General features: G+C 37.8%; 1 protein-coding gene across 3 annotated transcripts in view; it reads right to left on the minus strand.

Annotated features, from left to right (window-relative positions):
* Positions 1-1061: 1061 nt before the first annotated feature.
* Positions 1062-26198, minus strand: part of LOC121892355 (voltage-dependent L-type calcium channel subunit beta-4-like) — a 35348-nt gene continuing 10211 nt past the window's right edge. For 2 of the 3 annotated variants that reach the window (XM_042405368.1, XM_042405370.1), the window contains 13 exons: positions 25993-26076; positions 17903-18073; positions 17510-17632; positions 17222-17349; positions 14588-14664; positions 14079-14098; positions 11784-11864; positions 10601-10659; positions 10014-10123; positions 9595-9746; positions 7834-7929; positions 7095-7280; positions 1062-6833 (listed from right to left, as the gene is read on the minus strand). In XM_042405368.1, the coding sequence (XP_042261302.1) occupies positions 6570-6833; positions 7095-7280; positions 7834-7929; positions 9595-9746; positions 10014-10123; positions 10601-10659; positions 11784-11864; positions 14079-14098; positions 14588-14664; positions 17222-17349; positions 17510-17632; positions 17903-18073; positions 25993-26076 (1551 nt within the window). In that variant the 3' untranslated portion in view covers positions 1062-6569. The remainder of the gene's footprint in view (positions 6834-7094; positions 7281-7833; positions 7930-9594; positions 9747-10013; positions 10124-10600; positions 10660-11783; positions 11865-14078; positions 14099-14587; positions 14665-17221; positions 17350-17509; positions 17633-17902; positions 18074-25992; positions 26077-26198) is intronic. The other variant, XM_042405369.1, reaches the window with a different exon arrangement.

Consider the following 26198-nt stretch of genomic DNA (forward strand, 5'->3'; position numbering starts at 1 on the left):
TGACCGCTGAATCATTTGTAATATATTCATTACATCTGCGTTTGCTGGAATAGATTTTTATATGACAGAGATCATAAGTGAAACTCTGTTTAGTAGTGGACTCTAATATCTCATCACAAATTAGCAAAATTAACAAGTCTGTACCTTCAACTGTATCTGTACCAACATGACTGTGTATCAGTGACAAAATAAAACAGGATATATTAACATTGTAATAAAAATAATAAACTAAAAAAATCAATTTAAGTATAGAAGTGTTACCCAAAGTATCACAACTAAAAATTCTTTCAAAATGAAATAAATGCTCTCTTCCAGAAAGTTTATGGATACGTGATTATTTACACAGTATTTCAAGGTTGTGGTCTAAAGAGTATTAAGAGTATTTTATACATTTATTTTTATAATTGCAGACAAAAGGTGCACATATTTTATGGATACTATAGTTCCTAATAGATTTAATTTAATAGAGCAACGTTTCATTCTCACAGTTGCCTGCCTTCAGTTTTTGATTCAGTTATTTTAATAACATATTCCTCAATTTTTGTTAATACATAAATAAAATAATAAGTAATTTGATTTTATTGATGCATTTAGGCATCATTAACAGCAGGTTTGGTCCTCCATACAGATAAATAAAATAATGTCTTTAAAATGTTTGTGCATTGTATCATTATTGGAAACTCATTGGTACTAATACTGTGCTAGAAATGGACATGGTACGTCTCTGATATATTTATACTCCTGTTTATTTTATTAATTAGAGGCGACTACATATTGTACTGTTCTGCCTTGACTGTATCTACATATAAAGGAGTAGAGCAGCAATCAGGAGATAGTAGTACCTGCTATTCACCACTAGATGTCAGGTTTGGTTATAGTTTGGTTAAGAGTACTTTGTGATTTTATTATAATATCCCCAATCCCTAAAAGTTGCCAGTTTCTCTGTTAATGATTTAAAATTCAACAGAGACCACAAATTGAATATAAAACCATAAACAGAATATATGGTTCTGTGTGAAACAAACATTCATTACATTGACAAAAAAAATCCTGTCTACAACTTTAGAACGACTCTTTTATTTGGAAAAAGAAATGTTTTAAGTCACTTGTAGCTTTGCCTTAAACACAATCACCTCCAATTTCATGTATTTTCTTTAATTCCTTTTTATAAATTAGAATGGTATATTATGCATGCAATACCGCATTAGCCGCTTAGGTTTTCATCTTCCACAGGAAAAAAAAAGATAAAACACAAAATTCCCTTAAAAGTCCAGATGAAGCTGCTTGGAAAAGGGTGGTTGGAGAAGCCACAGCATGAAGCGATGTACACAGTTTGCGGTTGCATAGTACAGTACATGAAGTTCCTCATTTTAAAACAGCATGCCGTTTTGTATTGCACATTACTGAAACTTTGTATGCTGGACCTTGCTGTTGTTCCAAGTGTCCCACGTAGGTCGTCATCTCATTTCAGCACATGTATACAGCAAATAGCATCTCTCAAAGACATTATGTACATTTATTTGTTATAAAAATAATCGCCAGCAAATATTCATCTATTACTTTTCTACTGGAATAAATGTTTGTTCTTTTGCTTCTTTTTTTTCTCTTTTGTTTTACATTTTACCAAAGAAAATCCTCCCTATTAAGTTCTGTATTTTGTGGTCACCTTGAGATTTAAATCCAGGATAAATAAAATTAGTAATGAATTTCACTTTTGAGACAAAAGTTTGGCCACAGATAAAGGTGGAACTAAAGTAAAAGAAAGCCGGGACGTTCTTGAGGTCTGTAAGTGAGCGTGGTGTTATATTTTCTGATCTAACTCCACGACTCTAAAAGGACATTTCTAATCATTTTAGGGCATTAACAAAGACGGGGATGGTGCAACGCTGGTCTGGAAATCCCTTCTGATTGTCTCAAGCAGCCCAGCTCAACATTGGTTGGTTTGATTTCAAATGGAAAATGGCTCCCTGTTCAATCAACCAATGGGATTTATGCTATGGGGCAGAATGAGACATAAGCATGCTTGTAAACAGTAGCATATGCACTTTAACACTTAGTTCCATTTGCAGTCTTGGTGTTTCAGTCCATTAACAAACAAACAAACAGTGTACTCCAAAAGAGATAAATGTGGCCCATATACCATATTCACATTGTAGGAACAGTTTCTCAAAAAAAAACACCTTGCTTACTCTTTTGTGCTATAGAAGTTTTTCAAAATTATTTCCCCCCTTTTATCCAGATCTATACAAAATGATCTATCTATAAAGAGAAAATGGTACCTTATTTCCAATCTAAATCAATAAATTAAGAGCTGCTTTGCATCAAGGGAAAACATCTGCTCAGTGTTTTGATGTCAGGTCAGGCTTTACGTTGTCAGGGAGGTGAGGAGGAGGAGGAAGGTTCGGCCATGTTCTCCTTTGAAACTTGTTCTAATTAGGCTTTGCAAATTAGGTCCCGTCAAAACGTCTCGAAACTGTGTCAGACTGTAAAATTCTTGATCACAGTCACATATCTCTTATATAGGACAGAATCTATTTCTACTTTCTGAGGATTCAAGTAAATAATTTGCCATCCAGCGTGACAGTAACAGATGGTGCACTTTCAGGAAGTGGCTTCCGCCTAGTTTTCTTAGTAATTAACATACATATTATCAAGATTAAAAGTTTAAAGTCCTGCCAGCAACCTCATGACCTCACTATTTACATCTGATGACAGTGTTCAATACTGATTCAGGAAGTAGTGTGTCCTTTATGTAGGTGGAGGGTAAAGTTTTGGTGGATGGTCAACACAGCCTATAAAACTTCCAACTTTCTTTTAGGAGACCAGAGTTCTCATTAAGCCACAGGCCCAGACATACTGTAGTTGCCATGCACGAATTTGAAAAACGCTGGCACTGAATGTAACACAGGGTTTTGCATAATCATCCAATATCAATGTTCTAGGGTTGATTTAAAGATCAGTCAAGTTCTCCAAATTAACCAACAAAACATATCGTTTGTAGTTGCTCTTCACAACGACACATATAAGCATTCTCTGATGAAAGATGGTGGTTTAGGTTAAAATAAAAGGTTATGGAACGATCGTGGACATGCTTAAAACAAACCAACCTTGACTGTTGGTAGGAAAACGGGGAGCGGATCAGACTCCAACCTTTTGTTGAATCATCCACTACCTTTACTCCCCCCTTCTGCAGACATCGCACTTATATACATACTTTCTACTCTTCTCCCAACGAACATGAGTCATAATTCCTACGGCCACTCGAGGGCTTTTGATTGTAAGCAATAATTCTTCTTGTGCTGCCATCTTGTGGTTGCTGCACACCACATGCAACAGGCTTGAACCTTGTGACCCATTGTGGTCAGTGCAGCAACTTTTTCCTCCATACAAGATATATTGTTGACTTACTTATTAACATACTATGAGCAGGTTTCTACTTCTTTATGTTAGAATATTAGAGATATTTGAATTAAAAATCAACCTAAAAGCAGCAGCTCCTAACTTATCTTTTGCTTCATGATTCACAGTCTTAATTAAAAAGCTTGTCATTCAGATCTTAACTATTTAGATAGCACTCTGTATAGATCTTGGACAAAAAAACAACTCATTATATGTAAGGGACTTAATCCTCTTTCAAGCCACTACTTATTTGCAGAGCATTTTGTTAGAGGTTCATTCACGGTCTTTACAGCACCAACCTAATCTGGTGCTGCAGCGGTCACTACTGTACTGTACATCATTTTCGTCAGAAGGGAAAGGGTCTAAATGTTAAGAATAGCTTCAACATTTGTCTAAACATGCCAAGGAAAACTTATTCGGTTTTATACAGTACATATCTGATATCAGAGAACACATCAGGAAAACAATCCCACACTTCACTGCAATTTCTTTCCCATAAAAATTATATTTCCCTGGTGGTGTGTCTCTGGGGTCTTTCTTGGACCAAACTTGACATATTTGGGTGAATGAATAATGGTTAAAAAAATAGTAATAATAAAAAATTAAGTGTATTTAATATGTTACACATTATTAGAGTTTATCTCAGTATTTTATGGATAGAATTTCAAATTCTTAACCAAATAAATAAAATTCATTTGTTCAGTTAATTTTTAAAATTCATTTCTCTGATTTTTTTCATATTTATCAGTTAATTTTGGTAGTCATTTAAATGTCACGTTTGGTCCTCCAAAGTCTAGTGAAAGCAAGCTAACAAGCTGCTTGAACTGACACCTGTTTGTCATTATACTTTGTCTTTCTTCTCATCTCTTAGGTGCATTTGCTTCAAAGGTAACCACGGACAAACAGCCAGGGAAACACATGAATCAGATGACACACTTGACTCAGTTTTTATCATCCCAAAAAGATCCCTGTGTCAAGACACAGAAGCCAAGAGCAGCCAAAATTTAAAGACTCACTATCGTGTTATCTTGAGATGACAAACTGTTGAAAAACTGTATTTTTGAAGACTTTTATCCCAACAACTTAACAACCTCATTTTTTCAAGACAACATTTCAAGATTTTTCTGGACTGAAGTCTTCTATTTCAATTTAATGTTCTATTTAGCCTAATTCACAATGAATTTAACATCTGTTTTAGGCTTAAAATTGGCTAGCTAGTACTGTTTGTGATCAGAAGATATTGAGATAATTAAGACATAATCACAAGATAATTTGATATCTCAAGAGAAGAAGATATGTACAGTAAACTAGGATAAAGATAACAAGCCTTATAAACATTACTAGCAACCACAGCAGCTCTGTTTCCACACAAAGCACCATGTGGGTTCGGTAAACTCTCGCCTGTGTTATCACAACAGAACCTTTTTGTGAGTGAGAGACAGTTGTTTTAGTGCACTTTCTACCATATAACATAATTCTGAATTAATAGAAACTATTATCATTAGGATGGCTCCTCTTTTGAGTCATGCAACCACTGACACTCTTTAAAACTTTAGTTCCTGAATGACATAAACCAACACTATTCTGCTAACCATTTCTGTGTATTGAGTTACAAACCTCAGGGTTCCAGAGATAGTCATCATTAATTTGGGCCATCTTTTTCTTTTCTTTTTAATTTTTTTTTTCTTTGAGAAAGGAGCCTTATACTTCTACAAACATCAACTTGGTTACAGTAGGGTTCTATTTTACGTCTGGAGGAAACATGCTCTGCAGTCAGGACAGCATGCCAGCTACACAGAGAATGAACATGATGCAACCGATCCTGCCACGTCACATTTTTAATGTTTTAATCCCCTAAAACCACAGGAAGGAACTTCGATGACCATGAACCAATCGCATGAGGCAGACCATTGAACTACTGTACTACTGTTGACTTGGCAACCAACATCTGTACTGTATGCTTGTTTTACCTCTATACGGCTTTGATTTCAATGCTAATAAAGCAGCAGATGCTCTTTTAGGTCTATCAAACACAAAAAAACAGCTCCCAATCTTATTATTCACGCTGGCAGGGGCGAAAACATCAAACTGAAGATCCCAAACTGCTAGATAGGTTCTCACAGCATTGGTTTTTATGCCAGTCTACATCTCAACAACATCAAATGGCATCTCAAGTAGTATTTTGCTATTGTGTTTCACTACACTATCTGACAGACTTTCACAGCTATTGCCTTCTCTAACTCTCTAAGTGCTAGCTGTTTAGAACAGAAGCTGTATTGCCTTCTCCTACAGTGTGACTGAGATCTGATCCCAGTACCATCAGAATCTGTTCTGCTTATGACGGTGAGGGTCTTCACCCAAATGAAAGCCTAAAGCTATGCTACAGAAAAGCTGGCCTTGCTCAAAGTGACTTTCAAATAGCAAAATAGTTTGGGAATGTGAAGCACCAGTTTTCAAAACTAGCAGCCAGATATCATCTGCACACCCACCCCCCACCCCCTCCCACAAACCCAACACCAACCGCCTGTCCACAATCAGGTGATTTAGAAAATTGGACCTCCGTATCTACACCTCATCGTAGGAGAATCCAGAATGCTAGGTACAAAATATCAATGAAGTGGATGCGGAGTTTGATCATCTATCAGCATGCAATAAGCTAAATGGTGAGAGGATTTATACATGGCCCAAGATAGGGGTCAGCAGCCTTCAGCAGTCTGTGTGCAATGGACTTCCCTTCGACCTGGTGTGATGTCCCAGGCACTTAGAAGCCCATACACCATCACCATCTGACCATTATCCATTATTAGCTTGCTGACACAGGCAACAAGCACAATCTGCGCTGCATGTCTGCTGAGCATTGTGTTAGTACAATCCCAAAAGGTCCCAGAAAAAATACAGAAATGAAAGGGATTAGTTAATATTGGCATCCTGAACCTCTTGACTACTTGCGCTGTTGATTGACGGGGTTACCCTGGCAGCTTGACCAAAAACATACACCTGAACGTGATTTCATTAGATCTTGAAAGAGAGAAAAATAGCCAGGTAGATAAAACAAAATAACGCAAACCAAAAACAAAAAAGGTACAATTTGGGACCGTCTTGGCTCCATTGCAGCGTTTATTTCGGGTGGAATCTGGGGCATTTGGGCCCCGGTGATGAGAGAAGTGGGCTCAGAGCCGGTGCCGGGAGTCATGGCTGTAGCTGCCCGGTGAACTTCGATTGCGGTGTGGCTTGTATGCATCCTGATAGGGGTCCTGGTAGTCCTGGTAGGGGTCCTGCTGCTCTCTGCTATGCTGTGAGCCAGATGACATGCGATTGCGTCCCTTGTGTGCCCGCTCGTTGTGGTAGTTCTCGTCTGATGTCATCAAGTTGCGTCGTTCGTTTGGGGTAGAATGGTCTCCCGTGTGGTTGCTCTGTCGCATTCTTTGGCTCTGCTAATCACATGAACATACCGCAGGCACAGGTAAGTCTGGGACAGCACAACTCAGCTAAAAATTAGGTTGAAAATACCCAAAACAGCCAGTGTAACCACAGTGTTCCTATCATGACATTTCAATTGGACTGTGTTGGATTGCTTATAATGCCGAGAAGAAGAGGAAGGATTACTGTGACCAAGAACAATTCCTTCTTTAAGGAAAAAAAACATGATTAATTTGAGTAACTAATATTCCCATAAGGGATTAGTGGATGTGTACCTGCAGTCCAGAGATGCTGGTGGGGTAGGGGGTGAGGGTGGTGGGGCCCAGGTTGCGTCCTAGCAGGGGGTTTAGGGGCGTTGCCATCGAGGTGTGGGTTGCTTTCCAGTAGGCCTCGAGGTATTCGGCGAGATGCTCGCAGGCGTCCTCCAGCTGGTTCTCGTCCAGGATGATGTCAAACATTTCCTGTGAGCAGCAGATGGTGGGAGGGAGGAAAGCAAGATGAAGCTAATGATGAGTATAAGATTAAATGATCTTCACACTGACATTGTGGGTCCCGCAGTTTTACTAAGTACTGTGTAAAGAATGTGATTATATAATGTAAAGATGCAAGAAGCTAAATTAAAATACAAGATTTAGGATTAAGGAGCTGATTTTAACCGAGTAAGCACATAGTTGGTTGAAATAATGTGAACTCAAATTATGTCAAATTTGTGGGGGAAAAACTGAATAAATTCTTCTAGCTTGCTGTAAGTAACATCCCATTAAAACCTCAATTAAATGAAAGCAATTCCTTGTTTGCAGGTGCTTTGTGAATCCAAAAATACATTTATGAAATAGTTATTTTGTTTTTATACAAAAAATATATCTGAATCTTATTTGAACTCAGGAGACATTTGTCTCTGAGTGCAGAATCATTTGTAAACCAGTTACATTATTTGTCATATTAAAAAAAACCTGAGGAAATGGGAGGCCAGCAATCCATTGACCATTACAGTATACGAGGATGGCCACTTACTGGTGGACACTGGGCCAACTTGTCAGCTGCCACAAGCTGGACATTCAGGTGTTTGCTCTGGGACTTCCCTCTGGACTTGACTAGCCTTTGCAGAACCTGGATGACAGAGTAGGAAAGAACAGTATGTTCCAGTTACACTGATCCAAAAGCATTGCAGCTATGGGTGCACTTGTTTCAGGTCACCCGGTACCCTCCTCATCATGTGATGAGTTCTAGTTCATAACAAGCAATGGGAGATGATTTTCTCTGATTTTGTTCTTTGTGTGTGCATTGACTTAATAGAGCTATTCATTTGTTTGTCAGCATGAATGAATGAAATAAGGATCCTTAGGTATAAACATATGTGCAGATTGAATAAAGGAAAGGATAACATAACTGATGCACTGGTTAATGCAACCAAAACCTTAACAGTTGTGGTGACTCTGGTGTTTATTTTTCTACTTTTAGAGGGTAATTAATTATGATGATTTGAAGTTAATTTCTTTTCTCTAATCAGTACATCATTTCTCTTTTATGAACTACGGGACTGAGATAAAGTGAACTGATTGTTTTATTAATTCAATCATTGCCTACCTTAGTTCATTTTGTTTAAATAGCCTCACTTAACCCACCTAATGTATGCTTGTCCATGTTAATGTAACAGCATTATCGCGGGTGAAAAAACACCTTTCAGTTGCATCATTTTTATAGGTTTGCACATTAATGTGAATTTGGGCTGAACTGAACACTGAAATCTTGTCATCTGCATTTTCTCTGGGAATTTGGGAGTTTTACCTTCTAAAATTAAATATTACAGATGGTGAACATTGACTTGATTCCAATACAGGCTCAAATATTTCCAATTTGACAACTTTTAAGCCACAAAATTGATGACCTACATGTTAGAAAATAGAATTTATATAAACTATGAACAGTCGAATGTATAAAATATGAAAAATCCAAATAAAGTTTTGATGTCTTCTCAGAATTTTCGAAATGTGGCAGAATTGGACTCATGAACTTAGTATTTTTAAAATCCTGTTTACCTGGTCAGAATGAGGTTGCAGTCTGGTTTTGCAGGTCATAATGCTGCTTTTTGATTTGTTTGTTTGTAGCTTTACTGGTCAGCTGTATCACAGCGTGCATTTTCCATGCTAGGAGGGCATGTGTGTGTTGAACAAATGCGAAATCCACCTGACCAGTGTGTCACTGCCCTTAAACGAATGCACCTTTTAAATCCAAATTTGAAGACTCATCTTTACTGATCTCTTTACTGAGGTTCTCTTGTGTCTGAGTGGTCATCGCTGTAGTCCCAGTGTAGAGGGAAAGTGCAGCAGGCGTTCTCTTCCATGCAAAGGTGCCCCGGTGCAGATAACTTGGTGCAGAAGCCTCTACTAACTCCTACACTCTAGTCAGAGGCTTTAAAGTACAGTACTTCATGCTGGTTTAGAGGGAACATCGTGCTGAGTTTCTATACCAGTGGAGGGAAAATATCAACCTATAGAGACTGTTACCTTTTAAATGCTGGAATTCTTTCTTAACATGTCTAGGTGTTCTTGTTGTTTGTCTCCACCAACTGAATGAGTCTGCTGTGGGACAATAGCTGTGGAAATCATATAACAGTAACAATTTTCTTATGCTAACTTTTGTTTTGTCCAAGCTTGACATGATGTTGAGGCTGATTAATCCACCATACCCACTAAATAAACTGGATTTGTGTGGGTACCGTATTTGCCTTCGAACATCGATTTCCATTAAACCTGCCCTTCAAACAAACAGTACCTTTGGCGAGGATACTTTAACATGGACGATGATGGGGGCCAGGGAGGTCTTGAGGAGCTGAGCTGGGTGGTTGATGGTGTCAGCGTCCAGCACCACCAGCTGCAGGGAGCGGGCCAACTCAAAGATCCTCTCGATCTCACTTTGCACCTCAGCTGAAGAGACAAGATACAATTAAAATACACAAGTCTGTGTTCATGACAGAAGCTGTAAAGACTATCAGTTTCTACCAAAGGAAACTTGATGCATTCATTTCATTCTTAAAAACTTTTTACTCTAAAATGTTGGTGATTTTGGTTAGCTTCAGTTTTTTTGTTTTTCCCCATCTGCCCACAATGTAAAAAAAAGCAACTCTGTTTTCCATTTTGTATGGACTACACTGAAAATAAACTGAACACAGTGGAGCATGTGGCATTTCTTACCTAAGCTGGAACGAGTGTTGGATCTTTCAATGATGGCTCTCTTACTGGGGTTGTTGAGAACAGATCTTTTGGCTAATGATATATCTGCAGTGACTCGTGTGATAGATATCCTGTTAAAACAAGAGAAAGAAAAACAACATGAAAACAGATTCACATGGATGCAGTTAGATCCTCAGAGATGTACAAAAAAATTGTATTTTGTCCACAATACAGACAAAGTAAATATTGAAAAAGTAAGTGCTAGCTTTGATCGTTTATAGGGGAAATACAACAAAGAACTGTAAATTTTGCCCGGCATTTTTTGAAATAGTGGATGTAAAATAAAAATAGGTTTCTCCATTGTTTTTATCATCACACTGAATAAATATAATATCATCCCAAGTTCTTTTATAATGTTTTCTATTGTAAAAAAGCTGATGTTTTTGCACAATCCTCTTAGGCTGTTAAAATAATCATACTCAAATACAGCTTCATTTCAGAACTAAATCAATATATGCTGCACAACAGTTTATAAGACCTCTGTGATTGCAACTCTAATTCTTTTTTAATGTAATTTAAACATGTTAAAATGCAGTGGTTTGTCTTACCTGCCATCAAATCTGTGCTTGAGGAAGTCGAAGAGTGCTTTCTGCATCATATCGGTTACCTGCACAGAAGAAGAGAAGATGTTGGTAAGTCACAAGAGTAAACATAACTTTCTGCGTGTAGCTCTGGTTCTTTCTTTGTGGAGTTTCCATTTTTTGCAAGTTCTCTGCCTTCCCCTACCAGCTAAATCGAATTGTTGAAATGAAGACTTGTAATTGCAATACGGGGAAAAGGTCATGTAAATCTGTCTGTCTATGGAGACTGATCACTCTCTTAATACCTAATGCATGCCAGGAAAGGCTCAAGTCCTTATGATCCTAAATATGAATAAGCCCCCATCCATTAGGCGAATCCAGGAGAAAAAGACAGATGGCGTTACTTCTATTGCTAAAAACCAAAATGATGTATGATCTGATGTAAGAATGAACCACAGCGACTATTCTGGGAGTTGAGTAACCTTTCCATTGTGGATTTGTACTTTTACTAGTTTATTGTTGTGTAAGTTTTTCCTTTTATCTACTGTAGGTGTGCATTTTTAATTGCATCCATTGCATTTTTAACTTTATATACCTCAACTTAACAAGTGGTGGACACATTAATCAACTACTACAACTACAACTTTAAATGCTCAAATGTATCCAGATTTATTCACAGCAGCATTTTCATCTCTTTTCATATTAATTTGTCTTTGTGTGCTATATCCACACCCTCATCTTTGGGGTAGGAATAGATTTGTGGATACACCTCATCATATGTGTAATACATGTCAATAACTATTATTTTGTGCAGTCTGTGTACATGCATTTATAAACAGTAATGGAAGAAATAAGACAGTTAAAGGAAGACACTCTTCATAGAAAAGCCAAAATCTGCCAATTACACAACATATTTTCAGCTGACCTCCTAGTCTCCTCATTAGTCTGGCTGAAATCTGGATGTTACGTGGGCGATGACACACTCACATTTAACTGCGCCAACAGCGAGCTATTTTGGGGGACTCGAGGAAAGACGTGTAGGACTCATCTCCTTTCAGTGATCTTGTCCTTTCTGCGTGTAGCTCTGATTTTCATTACTAATAATGAGTGTGGGTATGAATCATTGCTATTTATGGTGTTTGAACAAAAGCTCTTAATCAGTGATGAGTATGAGTGGACATTTTTGATTCTCTTTTCAACCACAGCTCACCTCATAACCCTTGAGCGACGGTCCCACCAGCACTACTGGCCTCATGGAGGGAACCACGTCATACGGGGGGATGTGCTCCGTCTGTTAATGCAAAGATGTTTAGTCAGTGGCAGTTTTCTCATTAAGAACAAGACAATGGACCCAAAATAACTCCACAGAAAAAAAACACTGTTAAACAATCAGAGCAGACAGCTGTAATGGACTGCAGAGTCAGATGAACTTGAATTACAATCAGATGTGTTAAATGGGAGGCTGGTATATTGCCATGTTGGGGCATGTAGCAAATGATAACGTACTAAAGGTCAAAATGTAATAAAAAAGAAAATATGTCTTGACTGAGATTGCTACAATTTCCCTTATATTGTCATACATTATCATACTATTTATTTTTCTTATTGTTATACTTTATATTAGTCTTCTGGTAAGTGACTTCATTAACAGATTTAGTTGTAATTTCAACAGATTTAGAGGAACATGTTATTACATTTTGACCAAATAATAAATGTTTTATCATTTGCTACATAGATGGATGGATATGACTACTGTACACAATGTTGTAAAATAGTCACAAAACTACAGTCTAACCCATTAAAACTACACCAGACCAAATACTACAATAAGAAGTAGAAAAACGACACCACGCCATGCCAAAGTGGTAATACTACATATTACTAGATATTATGTAAATTTATTTAAAGATGCTGAGCTGACAGGCAAATGGTGGACAAAATATGACCTAAATCAACAACAACAACAAAAAATGACGAATTATAAATCACATTCCTATAGTATCTCTAAAGCAACAACTAACTTTGTATTTCTTTTTCATGTATAGATAAACAGACCAGGGCTGAAGAATATGGAAGTCTTGTTTCACTCATACACTGCCCCACAACGATGCACACTTATTGAAATATTTTATCTTTAATGCCATATTTCTGATTTTATGTGGCTTAAATTCCCTCTTTGAAATATACAGGAGGTTATTTCAAGTATTGCGATTTCAAATACTTTGTTTCTTGTCTTTGTTCTTAGGGTTCAGAAATTCAGATTGGACACCTGAATTAAACTGAGACTTGAAAAAAATTGTGATTTTGAAGAAAAAAAACAACTTTAAATTAAGTACTGAAATTTTCACTGAAATGGGAATTTAAACCAAATTAAAGTTAAATAGTATGCAGAGTTTAAATAATATAAATGAACTGAACGTAAAATACATATAGTTAAATTAGGGATGCAGCTAATGGTTATTTTTTATTATCGATTAAACTGCTGATCATCTTATTTATTAAATCATTTTATTTATGTAAAATTAGTGGTATTTGAATTTCAACATTCAGTGCTGGTTAAATTTCACAGTTCAGCATCCTGTTAGTTGCTTATAAAATTCAGATCATTTCGGCCTTTTCTTTGCTTCCATATCAACTCTGATATCAAACACCAGGAACAGAAAGAAACATTTGTCTGTTTGACTGGATACTGAATGACTGAAATAGTCCTACTGTAGTTACTGAAACTGATTAATACAAGAAAATCTCAATTCAATTCAATGTTATTTATATAGTGCCAAATGATAACAGAAGTTATCTCAGGGCACTTTTCACATAGAGCAAGTCTAGACTGTACTCTTTATTTTAATTTCTCCACAACTTTCATATTAGGACGAATATGTTTCGTTATCATTGTGGTGACCTCCTGACGTTTCCTCTTTGCACATAACATATCTCATAATCTAACATTTAGATTGTCCTCAAATCTTGTGAGAACATTCATTCCTCCAGAGGGATAATTTGTTAATAAGTGAGCCAATGAAGTGCTGGTAGAGGGGTTTTTAAACTTTGGACAAAGCCAGGCTAGCTGTCTCCGCCTGCTTCCAGTCTTTATGCTAAGCTAAGCTAACTACCTGCTGGCTGTAGCTTCATATTTAGCATAGCGACATGAGAGTGCTTCTCATCTAACGTCCAGCAGGACAGCAAATAATTCCCAAAATATCTAACTTTTCCTTTAATACTGATTTTTAGTCTGGTATCCACTACACTGAAAACATGTTCTACAATGATGAATGTATAAAATTAGTTGTAATTTCCCAAAAACTTTGTAGTACTTTGGCATCACAGTAATGGTGATGACTTGGCACAGTATACTTCAGTAGTGCTGAAGTATTGTGCTCCCTATGATATGGTATGAGGCTGTAACTTCCTGTTTCAGTGCTACTAGTTCCTGTCACTTTATGATGGCAGCAACACGAGTCCAGTGGATGGTTAATGAGTGAGGTTTTTACCGTCACCAACTTACCACTTTCTGTTTCTGCTTTCCTGTAGGAGGGGAGAGAAGACAGTGACAGTGTCGTCAGTGGCTGCTGCTGGGGGAGGTGTCACCAGAATATCTCAGAAACATGCTTCACATAATCAACTTTGCATCTTTTTATTTATTTTTTTTAGCAAATGAAACCTATCAAGGATAACCGGCATTATTTAGATAAATATGAAACATATAAAAAGTATTTCTATTGTCCTATGGTTATATTCACAAAGTCACATGAGTGCAGTTCAGGGGGGGTTCAAAGTCTTGTCGTTGGGTTCACACTGTGGTAAGCCCCAGTCTCAGAACGCCTGCAGTCCTCAACTGGAGGAAGAGGAGGATCATGGGAACAACAACTCTACGCAGTGAACTTATGCTCTATGCAGAGACATGGGAAGGCTTTAGAGTCTTATTCTCTCTATATGTTGTTGTGGTTCAGGAAGCTTGGCTCTAAGCTGGCAGCTGGCTACTAACAGCCCTCTCCCCCTGTCCGATGCTCTCACCTGCCGAGGATATGAGGGGTCGGATAGAGGCTGATACCTCATCCTCTACACTGGAAGAAGAGTTGCCTCCAGACTTACTGGAAAAGACAAGAGGGGATAAAGAAAGACAGAAACACACCATGGTATTAATGTGGAAAATCACAGGAAAAGTAAAAAAAATAAAGAAAATTGCCATGGTTTAAACGGATCATTGGAAGAAAAATATTAACAATTCCTGTGTGTTTCAGGGTCGAATAGATCACAGAAAGGTAAAAGGTGAGTTCAAGTTGTGCCAGACAAAATAAATGTGCTGCAAAATGTCTAATTTATTCAAATTATTATTTCTGGGATGATTACAGTCAGGCTGATATCTGATATCATCCACTTGGCAGCAAAAATTGTAAGGCTGTCAATACAGGCTGGACATGCAACAAATCCACTGATATCAGTAGTGCATGACATAATAATAACAAAGGTCATACATTTAAGTTTACACATTTCACTCCATTTGACTTAAAAATATGAAGGCCTTCAGTTTGTGATTATGAAGTCATTTCCTTCTTTGCTTTTTCTGATTTTATGCGCACAAGCATTCATCCTCCTATCCCAGATCTCCATCTAAATCACATATGAGACTATTGGTCAACAAAATCAATAATCAGGTCACAGTAGGTCTGGTAAGGAGTATCCTGCATGGTCCACGTGTACTTATGACCTGAACTGGCTTTACACAAGACAAGAAAATGTGAGTAGCATGCAGTGAAAAGGCCAGATGTTATGCTGAGTTCCATTCGGACGATGGAAGTCTGAAATTTACAGCTGATCAGTCACGTTACATAAGACCATAATCCACAAGTTCAAAATGCTCGTGAGATTTTCATTTCGATTATGTAAAATTTGCTCCCCTGATGACTGGGGACAATAGTTGAGCTATGAGCACGGCTAAAAATAACTTAATTGAAGGAAACAGTATCAACTTAGAAGGGTTTTTGCTTTTTTCATTGCAGATATTATTCAAGATTGGTCTGACATCAGAATTAAACCAGTAGAGCAACACAGAATAATTTCACACACAAAGAAAATTAAAAGCGAATATAATAAATAATAATAATGATACACCTCTATCCTTAAAGTTATTTTCAAGATACTCAAAGATGTTTTATATGACAAATTAGAGAAGTATCAAAAGAACCTAGAAAAACAAGATAAGTGCATAATCTGGTAAAAAACAAACAAATAAACAAACTAAAAAACATTTTACATGATAATCAGGCCATAAATAAATGTTAAAAAGAAAAAAGAAGATACAAAAAAAGGAAATCTGATATCAAAATACATCAACTCTTTTCTATTTGTCATTTCCTATTTGACATTTTCAGCTCTGACTCTAAAGTCTGTCTTATACGGCCTTTCAAACTATTATTTTTTTCAGAATTTCAGACTTTCCAACACCCCTGGAAGGCAGCATATCTCACACAAACCAACGTTTTTTAGTTACAATGAAAATGTACTTGTGCTTTATGGGAGTCAAATGTCTCTCCTTGTCTGAGAGGCTTTGGTGACAAAAAGCCACAGAGGCCAAACTAGTAAGTGAAACGCTGAAACACTTCAGTCTAGTAAGATTAGTATTAAACTCAACAGTAAGGCTTGAGGAAGTGCGTGTGAGTTACTGTACAAACTCTGGATGACAGAACCTTCAAGACACATTACACACTCAAGGAAACTAGGAGGCTGATCGGACCGCTAATTGCAGCTATTGAAACTGTTTCACTGTCTGTATGAGTAGAAGAGATGGAGTAAATAGGCATGAGTCATGAGCAGACCTGTGTCAAAGTAGAACTTAAAAGAAATCATAGAAAGATTTATAGAGTGAGAGATTATTAGCCTTTTACCAAAAAGTTACTGGACAGAATCTATACTGTCTGATGAATCATGTATCAGTCACCGACTGTGTCTTTGACAACATAAAAGATTTATTATATATACATACTGTGTATAATATTTCTATTTGGATGCAGGGCACAAACTGGCAACTGGAAATAATGATTATTTTTCATTACTAATTCATCTGCAGATTTTCTCAATTGATCAATAAAGCGTTTTGTCACTAAAATATCAGATGATTGTGAAAAATGGCAACTATAATTTAGTAAAAACCAAAAGGTATTCAGTTTATTGTCATATATGATATAAGAAAAGCAGCAAATCCTCACATGACAGAAGCTGGAAACAGAAAATATTTGGCATTTTTGCTGGAAAAATTACTGGAACAATCAAACTTTCTGTTAATTGACTGACTGATTTATCAGTTGTTTCAGCTCTAGTTCAAACTTATTTTTGTTTAAATTTTATCTCCCTTTCATTTTTGACCAAAAAATATCTGATACCTGACCTGATAAGCAAAGTAAAAATGTGTCTCTTTTGCACAAAAAACCTTTTCATGGTTGATTTAGTTCTCTATAAAACTCCTTAAGTGGCTTTTATGATTTGTTATAGTTTTCAGTACACTAAATAATTCCTAATAATTTTAAAGAATGATATACAGAAATTACCAACAGTTACCTCTATTATTAATTTACATAGACTCATGAGACACCATAAAATGCATAGTTTATGAGACAAACAGTAAGACGAGTATGTTTTTCTGTTACTTACCCTTGGACTCGTCCTCTCTTTTGCTCCTGCTGGAGCCGGATGTTCTCGAGCTTCAGAGGGCTGGGGATGAAGCCGATCTCGCAGCCCTCTTTCACTAACCGACCGATCCACCAGTCATTGTTGAACTTCTGAGGACGACAACCAAGAAACAAAAAAGGAACAAAACACCAGGAAAATGGAAAAATGTTTCATCAGTAATGGAGCAAAAAAAAAAAGTCAACAGATTGAGCTGTACATAGCAGTAAGTGCAGTAGTTGTCATCTTTAATTAAAAAAAGCACACATGAACCTCTTTTATGTGGAGGAAATCCTTGGCGTCGAAGGAGATGGCTGTGGCTGGTACTGGAACATCCTCATCCAGTGCACCACAATAGCTGACGTTGGTCCTTACAGCAAATGCCACAGGCTTGGTCTGGAGGTCGGAAACACAGTTACACTCAGCAGGTAACAGAAAATAAACATATTCAAGTATTTTAGCACCCTGCTGTGAAACCAATTTTACCTACATAGATGCTATAAAGGTTTATGTCAGTGATGGTAGCCAACTATTAAAGTGTTTTATCAGCTGATGACTATTAATTATCAGGACTTGTAAGGAGCTTTGAGTGCCCTGCAAAATGTATCTTTAACTCCAGTGTATCTAATGCTGAGACTGGCTAAGCAGTGTGACAGGATATGCTACCTTGGCTCTCTCCAGTTGAATGGTGGCCTGCTGCTCCCTCTCCTGACGGCTCTGTCCCGGTCCTTGGCTCTGGCTTGGGCTCTGGCTCTGGACCTGGGCCTGCACCTCCCGCTCCTCCTCAAGAGAGACATCTGAGTCTGATGGTCTGCTAGTATACGAATCAGCTGAGCCCTGCAAACAGAAATCACCCAATGGGTTACTGAAGCTGTACAGCTGGAATACAAACTCACATCTTTAGGGTTGCGGTCCTTCATATTCATCAAATTATACACATTAGTTCTGCCATCGGCTTCATCTTTGGCTACTGGCAATATAGACTTGACTATTTGGAGATCTTTGACAGATAATGGAAACGTTTGAGGTCTGAGACAATGAGAAAACACTGCAAGATCAGTTTCGAGACAGAGACCAGACTACAGCCCTGCTAGCAGCAGTTAAAAATAGTCTAGACTTTCCTGTCAGTAAGAGTTGCTGTAAAACTTCACCCTGCCGAGCCAATACAGTAAGCAAAGCTCCATTAAGAGCAACAGGAAATGGCCACAGGACTATAAATGCGTGATCAAGGCATGGCTAATGCAGATTAACAATAGCAATCTGCTCCTAATAGGGTCAATTCACTGTTGAAAACCCATTTACTATAAGAGAGCAGAGGGGAATCATGAGAAAAACTACACTCAAAACCCGAAAGACCTAAATCATCTGTTTTAAAAGACAAAGAAAAAGCACATAGGTTCATACAGACACATGATGACATTCTAAACAAACGATGCACTGAAGCTTCATCCCGGTCGCAGTTAAAGAAAGGATTACAACTGCCAAGCACAATAAGGTCAACTTAAAAAAAAAGATTGACATAGGTTTTGGGGTTCACATCAATTTGCAATCGTAGTGCCAAGTCCAGAGTGGTGGCTTGGCACTCTGAATGCAGAACAGGTGAAATGGATGAAAAGAGCAGACTGCCAGGAGCATCTCAGACAAAGTGGAGTTTTTTTCCTGTGCCGTCAGCAGTTTATATGACTACACACAGCCAATCTCACGCTTCCTGACAATTCTGAATGGTGATGAGTTTGATCCCCGTTCTCAAAAAGAGGCAGATGGGTTTCAGCATCTTTTGAACTGGCAGTTTCTTTTTTTAATCTTTGGCTTGTTTCCTGCAATGATGCCATATGATTATGAAATGTGACACTGGCACACAGAGTACAGTCCATCCAAACTTAAATTTGACATTTCCCAATAATTTAACTGTGCGGCAAAATCAATGCCTCTTTTCAGAAACAATCTCCTGATTGGTGGCGCATATGAAAGCCCATTTCAGTCAGCCAACTCACGTGGAGTAGATTATTATTTAAATGTTGCCGTCTAGGCTTTGACCTTGTCGCTCCCCACAAAGAAACATTGATCTCACACAGCAGGGAGTGGGGAGCGATGATACTAACTTCCCCCTAGGGGAGGATAAACTCCTACAGGTGGATGCTGGGGTGGAGGTGAGGCGTTTGAAAGCACTCACAGCTTAAATACTCTGCCATGATTATAAGGGTGTGTTGGATATACTGTATGTTACAGTGAGGGGAGTATGGCCTGTGAGTGGAGCAGCAGCTTGAGTTGGACTGCCTGAATTAGCTCACAGGCGACGCTCATCCATGGCATCGCTTCATTAAACACAAGGAAAATAAAAAACGATGAAAACTTATGGATGATAAAAATAAAAATACTGACAGCACATTAGGACATAGTAAAGTTGCTTAATTAAAATGATCAGACAATAAGTCAAAATTATAAGATACTAAGTCAACATTATAAAAAGGTAAATCAAAAATTTAGTATAATATAATTTTGACCAAGTCATATTTTTGATTTATTTGTAATTTTCCTCTTTTCTTGGCATAAATTGGCTTCCATAAATAATCACACAGACAACACAATGGCGAATTCTCTTGTAACATGATAAACATGGCCGACTTCTCCACTTATTTTTACTTCAGCCAGTCACACATAATAAACACTGAAAAATGATTTGATTGTGGGTTTTAGATGCTTCCTGCTAACCAAAGCTAACAGTAATTCCTGGGCTGCTGCATTGAGACAATGACTATTTTATACTCGTCTAACAGAATAGTGACATAACATATATATACATATATAATGAAGACAGAACCAGGCCTTTATTAGAGACTCAAATGTGAAATTCACCCTGTGTAACAAGTATATTTGATCTCTATATGATTTTTTGATTGATATTTGATTTTTATGGAACATCTGTCCATTATTTGGCTTTTACAGGAGAATTTACAGTATGTCATGATCCATGATGTGCATCATCACACTGACAGACAAAACCGCAGATCACAGAGAAAGTTTAAGACAACAGAAAGTTGTATTCTCATCATTGCTGCTATAAAATAGTAGTCAGCCACGTCTTTTAAGGCTGACAGTCATTCATTTAGCTTTTTCAATAAGCTAATTTCTCTATAAACCAGCATTTTCAAATGTGTCCACTGGCATCTGAGCGTGGTGACACCAAATAACACAGATCTAAAAATTTCAAGAGCAGTATAAATCATTAGAAGTAAGATTCAACACCAAAAAGAAAACATTAAAGTATCGGCTAAACAGAAACAACAACAGAACAACAGTTCCTGCTATTTTGAAAGTTGAAGAAACAGCAAACTGCACTCTAGACAGATGCAACTTTTACAAAATGAGATATTAGTACAGAGTCCAAACAAGTGCAGAATGTTTAGTATAAGCAACATAACAGAAGCAGAATCTGTTTTAAAATTGGACATATAATTGTAAAATAATTGATGTCATTATTCCTACATGTGATACATGATTATTGGCAGTGACATTCATCTCCTCAAATCTTTTTTTTTAACCAAAATTATATACAGCAACATCTGTGGTCATTCACTCAAATGAAAATGTTAAAGCATATCAACATTCACAAGCAAAAGTATGAGTTGTCGTTCAAAAATTATCTCTGCATCATTTTGCTCAACATAGGCACCTACAGGGGATATCAGAAATGGTACTTTGTGTTTTGATTTTTTCCCTTGTAGTCCATTTTCTTGTGCACAGTCAGGGCTTTTTTCTCAGTTTAGTGCCTCGAAATGTGCTGGAATTCATCCTGCCGCACAGTCAGAATTCCAGTAAGGTTTTTTTTTTTTTTTGCTGGGACACAACTGGACTGAGCGCTTCCTTCTGCTGTGTTAATCTAAACAATCAGCTACTAATGATGATTCAATTAAGGAAGACCATTAGTCTCAAGAAGATCAATCAAGCTAGTCATCACAGCTAAGCACTTTTCGTTTTTTTTACAAGCTAGCAGTAGCAAGGCCTGACTTCAGCACGCTGCTCATCTGGAATGTGTGCATCTAATCACATAGTGGGGAACGAAAATAGTTTCTTCATTTTAGGTAATGTTAAGCTTGCATCTGTTTACTCTAACAGAGCAAACAGATACATCATTCTAACGGGAAAAATGTAAATATTTCTGCTGGACTGGTCATGAATTCATCTGGGTCTTTTTTTATTAAAGGAGCATTTCACCAATTTTACACATCAGTGTATTAGTCATAGGGCTACTAAGCCTGTGAAAACATCTGTATGACAAACCCTGATGATGTCATAGTGATGTCATCAGGGATATGTCAAATTTATAACAGAGAGCCTGCATTATAAACTGGGGATGTGGCGTGAAGATATGGTCATTTACTAGGCAGGGAGGGTCTAATTGGGTTGCGTCATGGGAAATGTAGGATCCAGTGTTTTTGAGGGCTTAACCCAATACTAGAGACTAAATTCGACATATTGCCACCTCTGCTGCTTTGATTTGAACTATTCTTCTTATAACCTGTCTCTTGCAAATCCACCAAATTACTGGAATCACCCTTTTAAAGCAAGTATGACTACACTACTTATAGAATAATAAATTGTGTGGGCTCTATCAACACCATTTCACGTCCATTTTTACACTAACAAGTCATTCTGAACATCATTTCCTGTATCTGTGTGGAAGCTTTTTAGGGTGCACTGTAGCATCCGAGCTATTATCCAATGGAGTAGCTTCAGCATGTGACTCATCAACATCAGAATCCACTTAATGACATCACGATGCATGTTTCTCCGAGCCTCGGCAGAGCCTATACAACACGTAGTCGCAGGTTTGGATAGGAAATGCTCGGCTGCATTTACAAAAAAAAAAAAAAAAAAAGAAAGAAAAAAAAGAATGATGAATGTAAAAATGTGAAACATGAGAATTTATCATTTGAGTGGAGCCGTGTAATGGGCCTTAGGGGAGAAATGGGTAATTAACATCTTTCCATCTTCCTCTTTGAATCAGGGTTCGGTCCATCTCTGAGAGGTACACAGTGTGATGAACACTAAATGGCTCCTCCTGGCTCTGGTGGTTTCCTGCCATCGGTTCTTACAGGCTTATAGGCAGATTGCATCCACATATACAGCACATACAGAACCGTACATCACATGCACATACATACATATAAAGAGGAATATACACAGAATTGTGTGAATGTCAGACATCAGAAGCCATCTGCCTAATGTGCACCCCCCCCACCACCACCACCACCCCCCTCCTTCACACATACACCAACACCCACCCACCCAACCCCCTTCCAGCCAAGCATAGCCCACGATCACGCTACGCTGTACCGTTGGCTTACCCATCAAAGGCCTCTTACGTGTGTATGTGTGTGCACACTGATCTACCTCCATCAATAAACACACACCAGGAGAGCACAAAAGAAGAATCTCTCTCTCACACACACACACACACACACACACACACACACACACACACACACACACACACACACACACACACACACACACACACATCCAAACACTCACCGCCTCCGAGTCTTCAAATCCATGCAGGTACAAATTGTCATACATGGAGGTTTGATATTCCAACGAGCGCCTCTAGAAGAATGAGGGGGAAAAAATGAGAGTGGAGGCGGAGGAGGAAGGAGGGGGCACCACAGAGAAAAAAAAGGATGGATGGGGGGATGACGACAATCCCTTCTCTCCACAGCAGAGAAGAATAATTTTTTTTTTAAAAATATCTCCCCTCCCGTTGGATCACGCCTGGTCCTCCGGAGGCCCGTCGCTTGATGGATGCAGCTTCTCCCTGATCCCACAGTGCTGCTGGCTGGCTCACATTATAGGATGGAGAGGCTCTCCCTGGAGGTAGCCCAATCCTGGCATTTCATTTCATCAGGCTTCCAAACACACACACACACACGCATAAACACCCACACAGACACACACATATACATATACACAGCGAGTAGCAGAGGCAGCAGCGGCAGCAGCAGAGCAGTGGATCCTTCCTCAATATCCAAGCCTGATGACAGAGCCAATGTGCAAGGAGCTGATTGGCTGGCTGGCTGTCCACTCAGCTTGGATGAGCGCTCTCCTTGATTTTTTTTTTTTTTTAGTGCGGGGAGGTAGCGGGGATCGGGGGAGGGGGATGTAGGCGTAAAAGAGGGGAGCAGCATCCTCCATTTCCCTGTTACCTCTCATCCTCACTCTGCTTATTTAATCTCGAGAGAACAGAAAATACACTGAATCTGATTCTGCTTATACAAGGAAATCTAATGAATCTATATTTATATATATTTTGATCTATGTATTTAAAGGAATGGTGTTTTATTGTCTCTGCCACCAATTTGCCCCAATTTGTTTTATTATTTCAATTTTTCATAACTGAATTTATTTATTCCAGACTCACTAGACGGCGGGACCAAAATACACTCACGAGCACTTTATTAGGAATACTTGTGCACCTGCCATAAATTCTACTTTCACTTAAGCTTATATATTTTCAGTTTTTGTTGACATGGTCAGAAAGGTGATAACTCTACTTTATGTTTATTACTGAGGTCATAGTGGGTGGTGGTGGTGTACTGGAGTACATTATATTGAAAAGTGTAGGGCTACAACTAACGATTATTTTCATTATCAATTAATTTGTCGCTTATTTTCTCGATTAATCGATTCGTCATTTGGTCTATAAAATGTCAGAGGATGGTGAGAAACGTTGATTACTGTTTCCCAAAGCTCAAGATGACGTCCTCAAAAGTCTTCTTTTGTCCCAACCAAGAGTCCACGACCCAAAGATCATCAAAAACTAAAGAAACTAGAAAATATTTACATTTCAGAAGCTGGAATCAGAGAATTTGGACATTTTTTTCTTATTTTTTTCTTTAAAAAATGACTCAAAACAATGAATCAATTATCAAAATAATTGGTGACAAAGAATTAAGGATTCCTTTCACCATTACATCTTTTACTTTGTCATCATAATTTCGAAATGTATGATTTCAATCTACGAAAACAGAACCATCATTTGAATCAATGCAATAAAAATGAATTTGAATTTTTCTCATGATTTTGAAAACTGCACTTGCATTAACTTGGGAGGAGATATGATGAGTCACTTTACCTTTCCTTGACCTCAGTGGTAAAATCCATAACCTCATAGAATTAAACATTACTCGAGATGTGATGTAATCCACAGTGAACTCTCCTATATATAGGCTCAGTTTACTGTCAGACTCATTGATAAGCCACCATGCAAATGATTCATGATTAATACCTCTTAAAACATGTTTGAAATGTCCATTAAAATCAGTGCAAACCTCTGAATTAAAACCTGCACTTAAACAATAGGCAGGTCATCAGGGTTTAGTTGGCACCTTCCACAATTTACAGTATTCCAGCTAGCTGTACACACTCTCCTTTATGCCAATCTTAATCAAACCCTTTACTACATACTGTTATCATCTCCACATATATATATATATATATATATATATCTGCTATGTTAAGTTATAAATACAGTCACTATACAAAATGTACTCTATCTGCAGCCTACACTTTCCTGAAGCAGAGAGCAAACACCTCCCTCATTTCCCCACGGCACAACGTAGTACGTAGCTCTGTACATCACACTAGTGGCCACCTGGAAAGTGAAGAGGAAGCTAAGGATGTGAAATAACACACACTAAAACTACTCAGAGAAGTAAGAATTAAAATATTGCAGGTGGGCATCATAAATAAGTCTAAAAGCTCATCTGTTTTCTGACAAACACCTATGCTGACACTTCAATAATTTATTATGGGGAGGAAATAATAAATAGGCCACAACACATCTTTTTAATCCGTAAATCTGTGATGTTTCTACTGAGACGATGTTATAGGAATAAATTAAAATGGAGATAACCTGTCAATAAACAGACATATGAATTAACTTCTAATGCAACATGTTTGTAGGCATTTTGTATTTTACATATTAGAAAAATATGTCCCATGTTTCTTCTCCTATGTCATAGAGCGAGGCTCACTTTTCAACTCATGCTCATTATAAAACAGTTTTTTAAAACCTTCATCATTTACAATCTTCTTTGTCTCCTCTTTTATTGGTGCATTGCAACCTTCTACTGGCAGCAAATTACCGCCCTCTGCAGTCGACACCAAAGTGTACCATGTCACCGCTGTGGTCATGTCGTGTACATGAATTCATGTGCTTGTAGAGAAACATGCTCATCAAACGATTGTAGTACAGCGCCACTAGTGGTCACATACTCCACGGTGGGGTGGGGAGGGGGGGCACCTTTAACCACAAACTGTGCACAGATGATTAACTATAAATGACCATGAAACTATGAATGAGTCTATCAATTTACCACTACAACACGCTCTGCCCTTTATACTCCTATGATTATCACAACTTTTATGCAGCTCTCCTCACTGAATGTCATATCAAAACCAATTTGTTCTCAAAGGCATTTAAATGATGTTTCTCTGCCTTTATTTGAATTATTCTTTAGAGTATGTAACCATCTGTGTTGGTCTTTGATTTAAATATTTATTCAGGTGCGTCTCATCATATTTTTTGTTAAATAGATAAACAACTTTACAATCCTGGTTTTGAAAGTGAAGCCATTATAAGACTTGAACAAATCCTTTCATTAACTGAAAGAAAGATTCCCAAATCTTTATATTTCATTAAGAACGTAATACGCATGTTTACATTAAACCTCAGGTGTGTCTTGGTGTTTCAGTACCTGTCTGAGGATGAAGCTGGTGGAGGTGGTGCTGCCATCAGACCTCTTGAGGCGACTCCTCCTGGAATAAGTCCCTCGGTTCACCTGAATGGAAAAAACAAGATCTCAACCAGCCAAAACACTTTCCATACTGATGAAACCACATTAAGCTAATACACCATGCAAGGAGACATTCATGTATGCAAAACTTCATTTATAAGATCTTT

Source organism: Thunnus maccoyii, chromosome 24 (assembly GCF_910596095.1).
Source record: "Thunnus maccoyii chromosome 24, fThuMac1.1, whole genome shotgun sequence".
In the NCBI taxonomy this organism is placed as follows: domain Eukaryota; kingdom Metazoa; phylum Chordata; class Actinopteri; order Scombriformes; family Scombridae; genus Thunnus; species Thunnus maccoyii.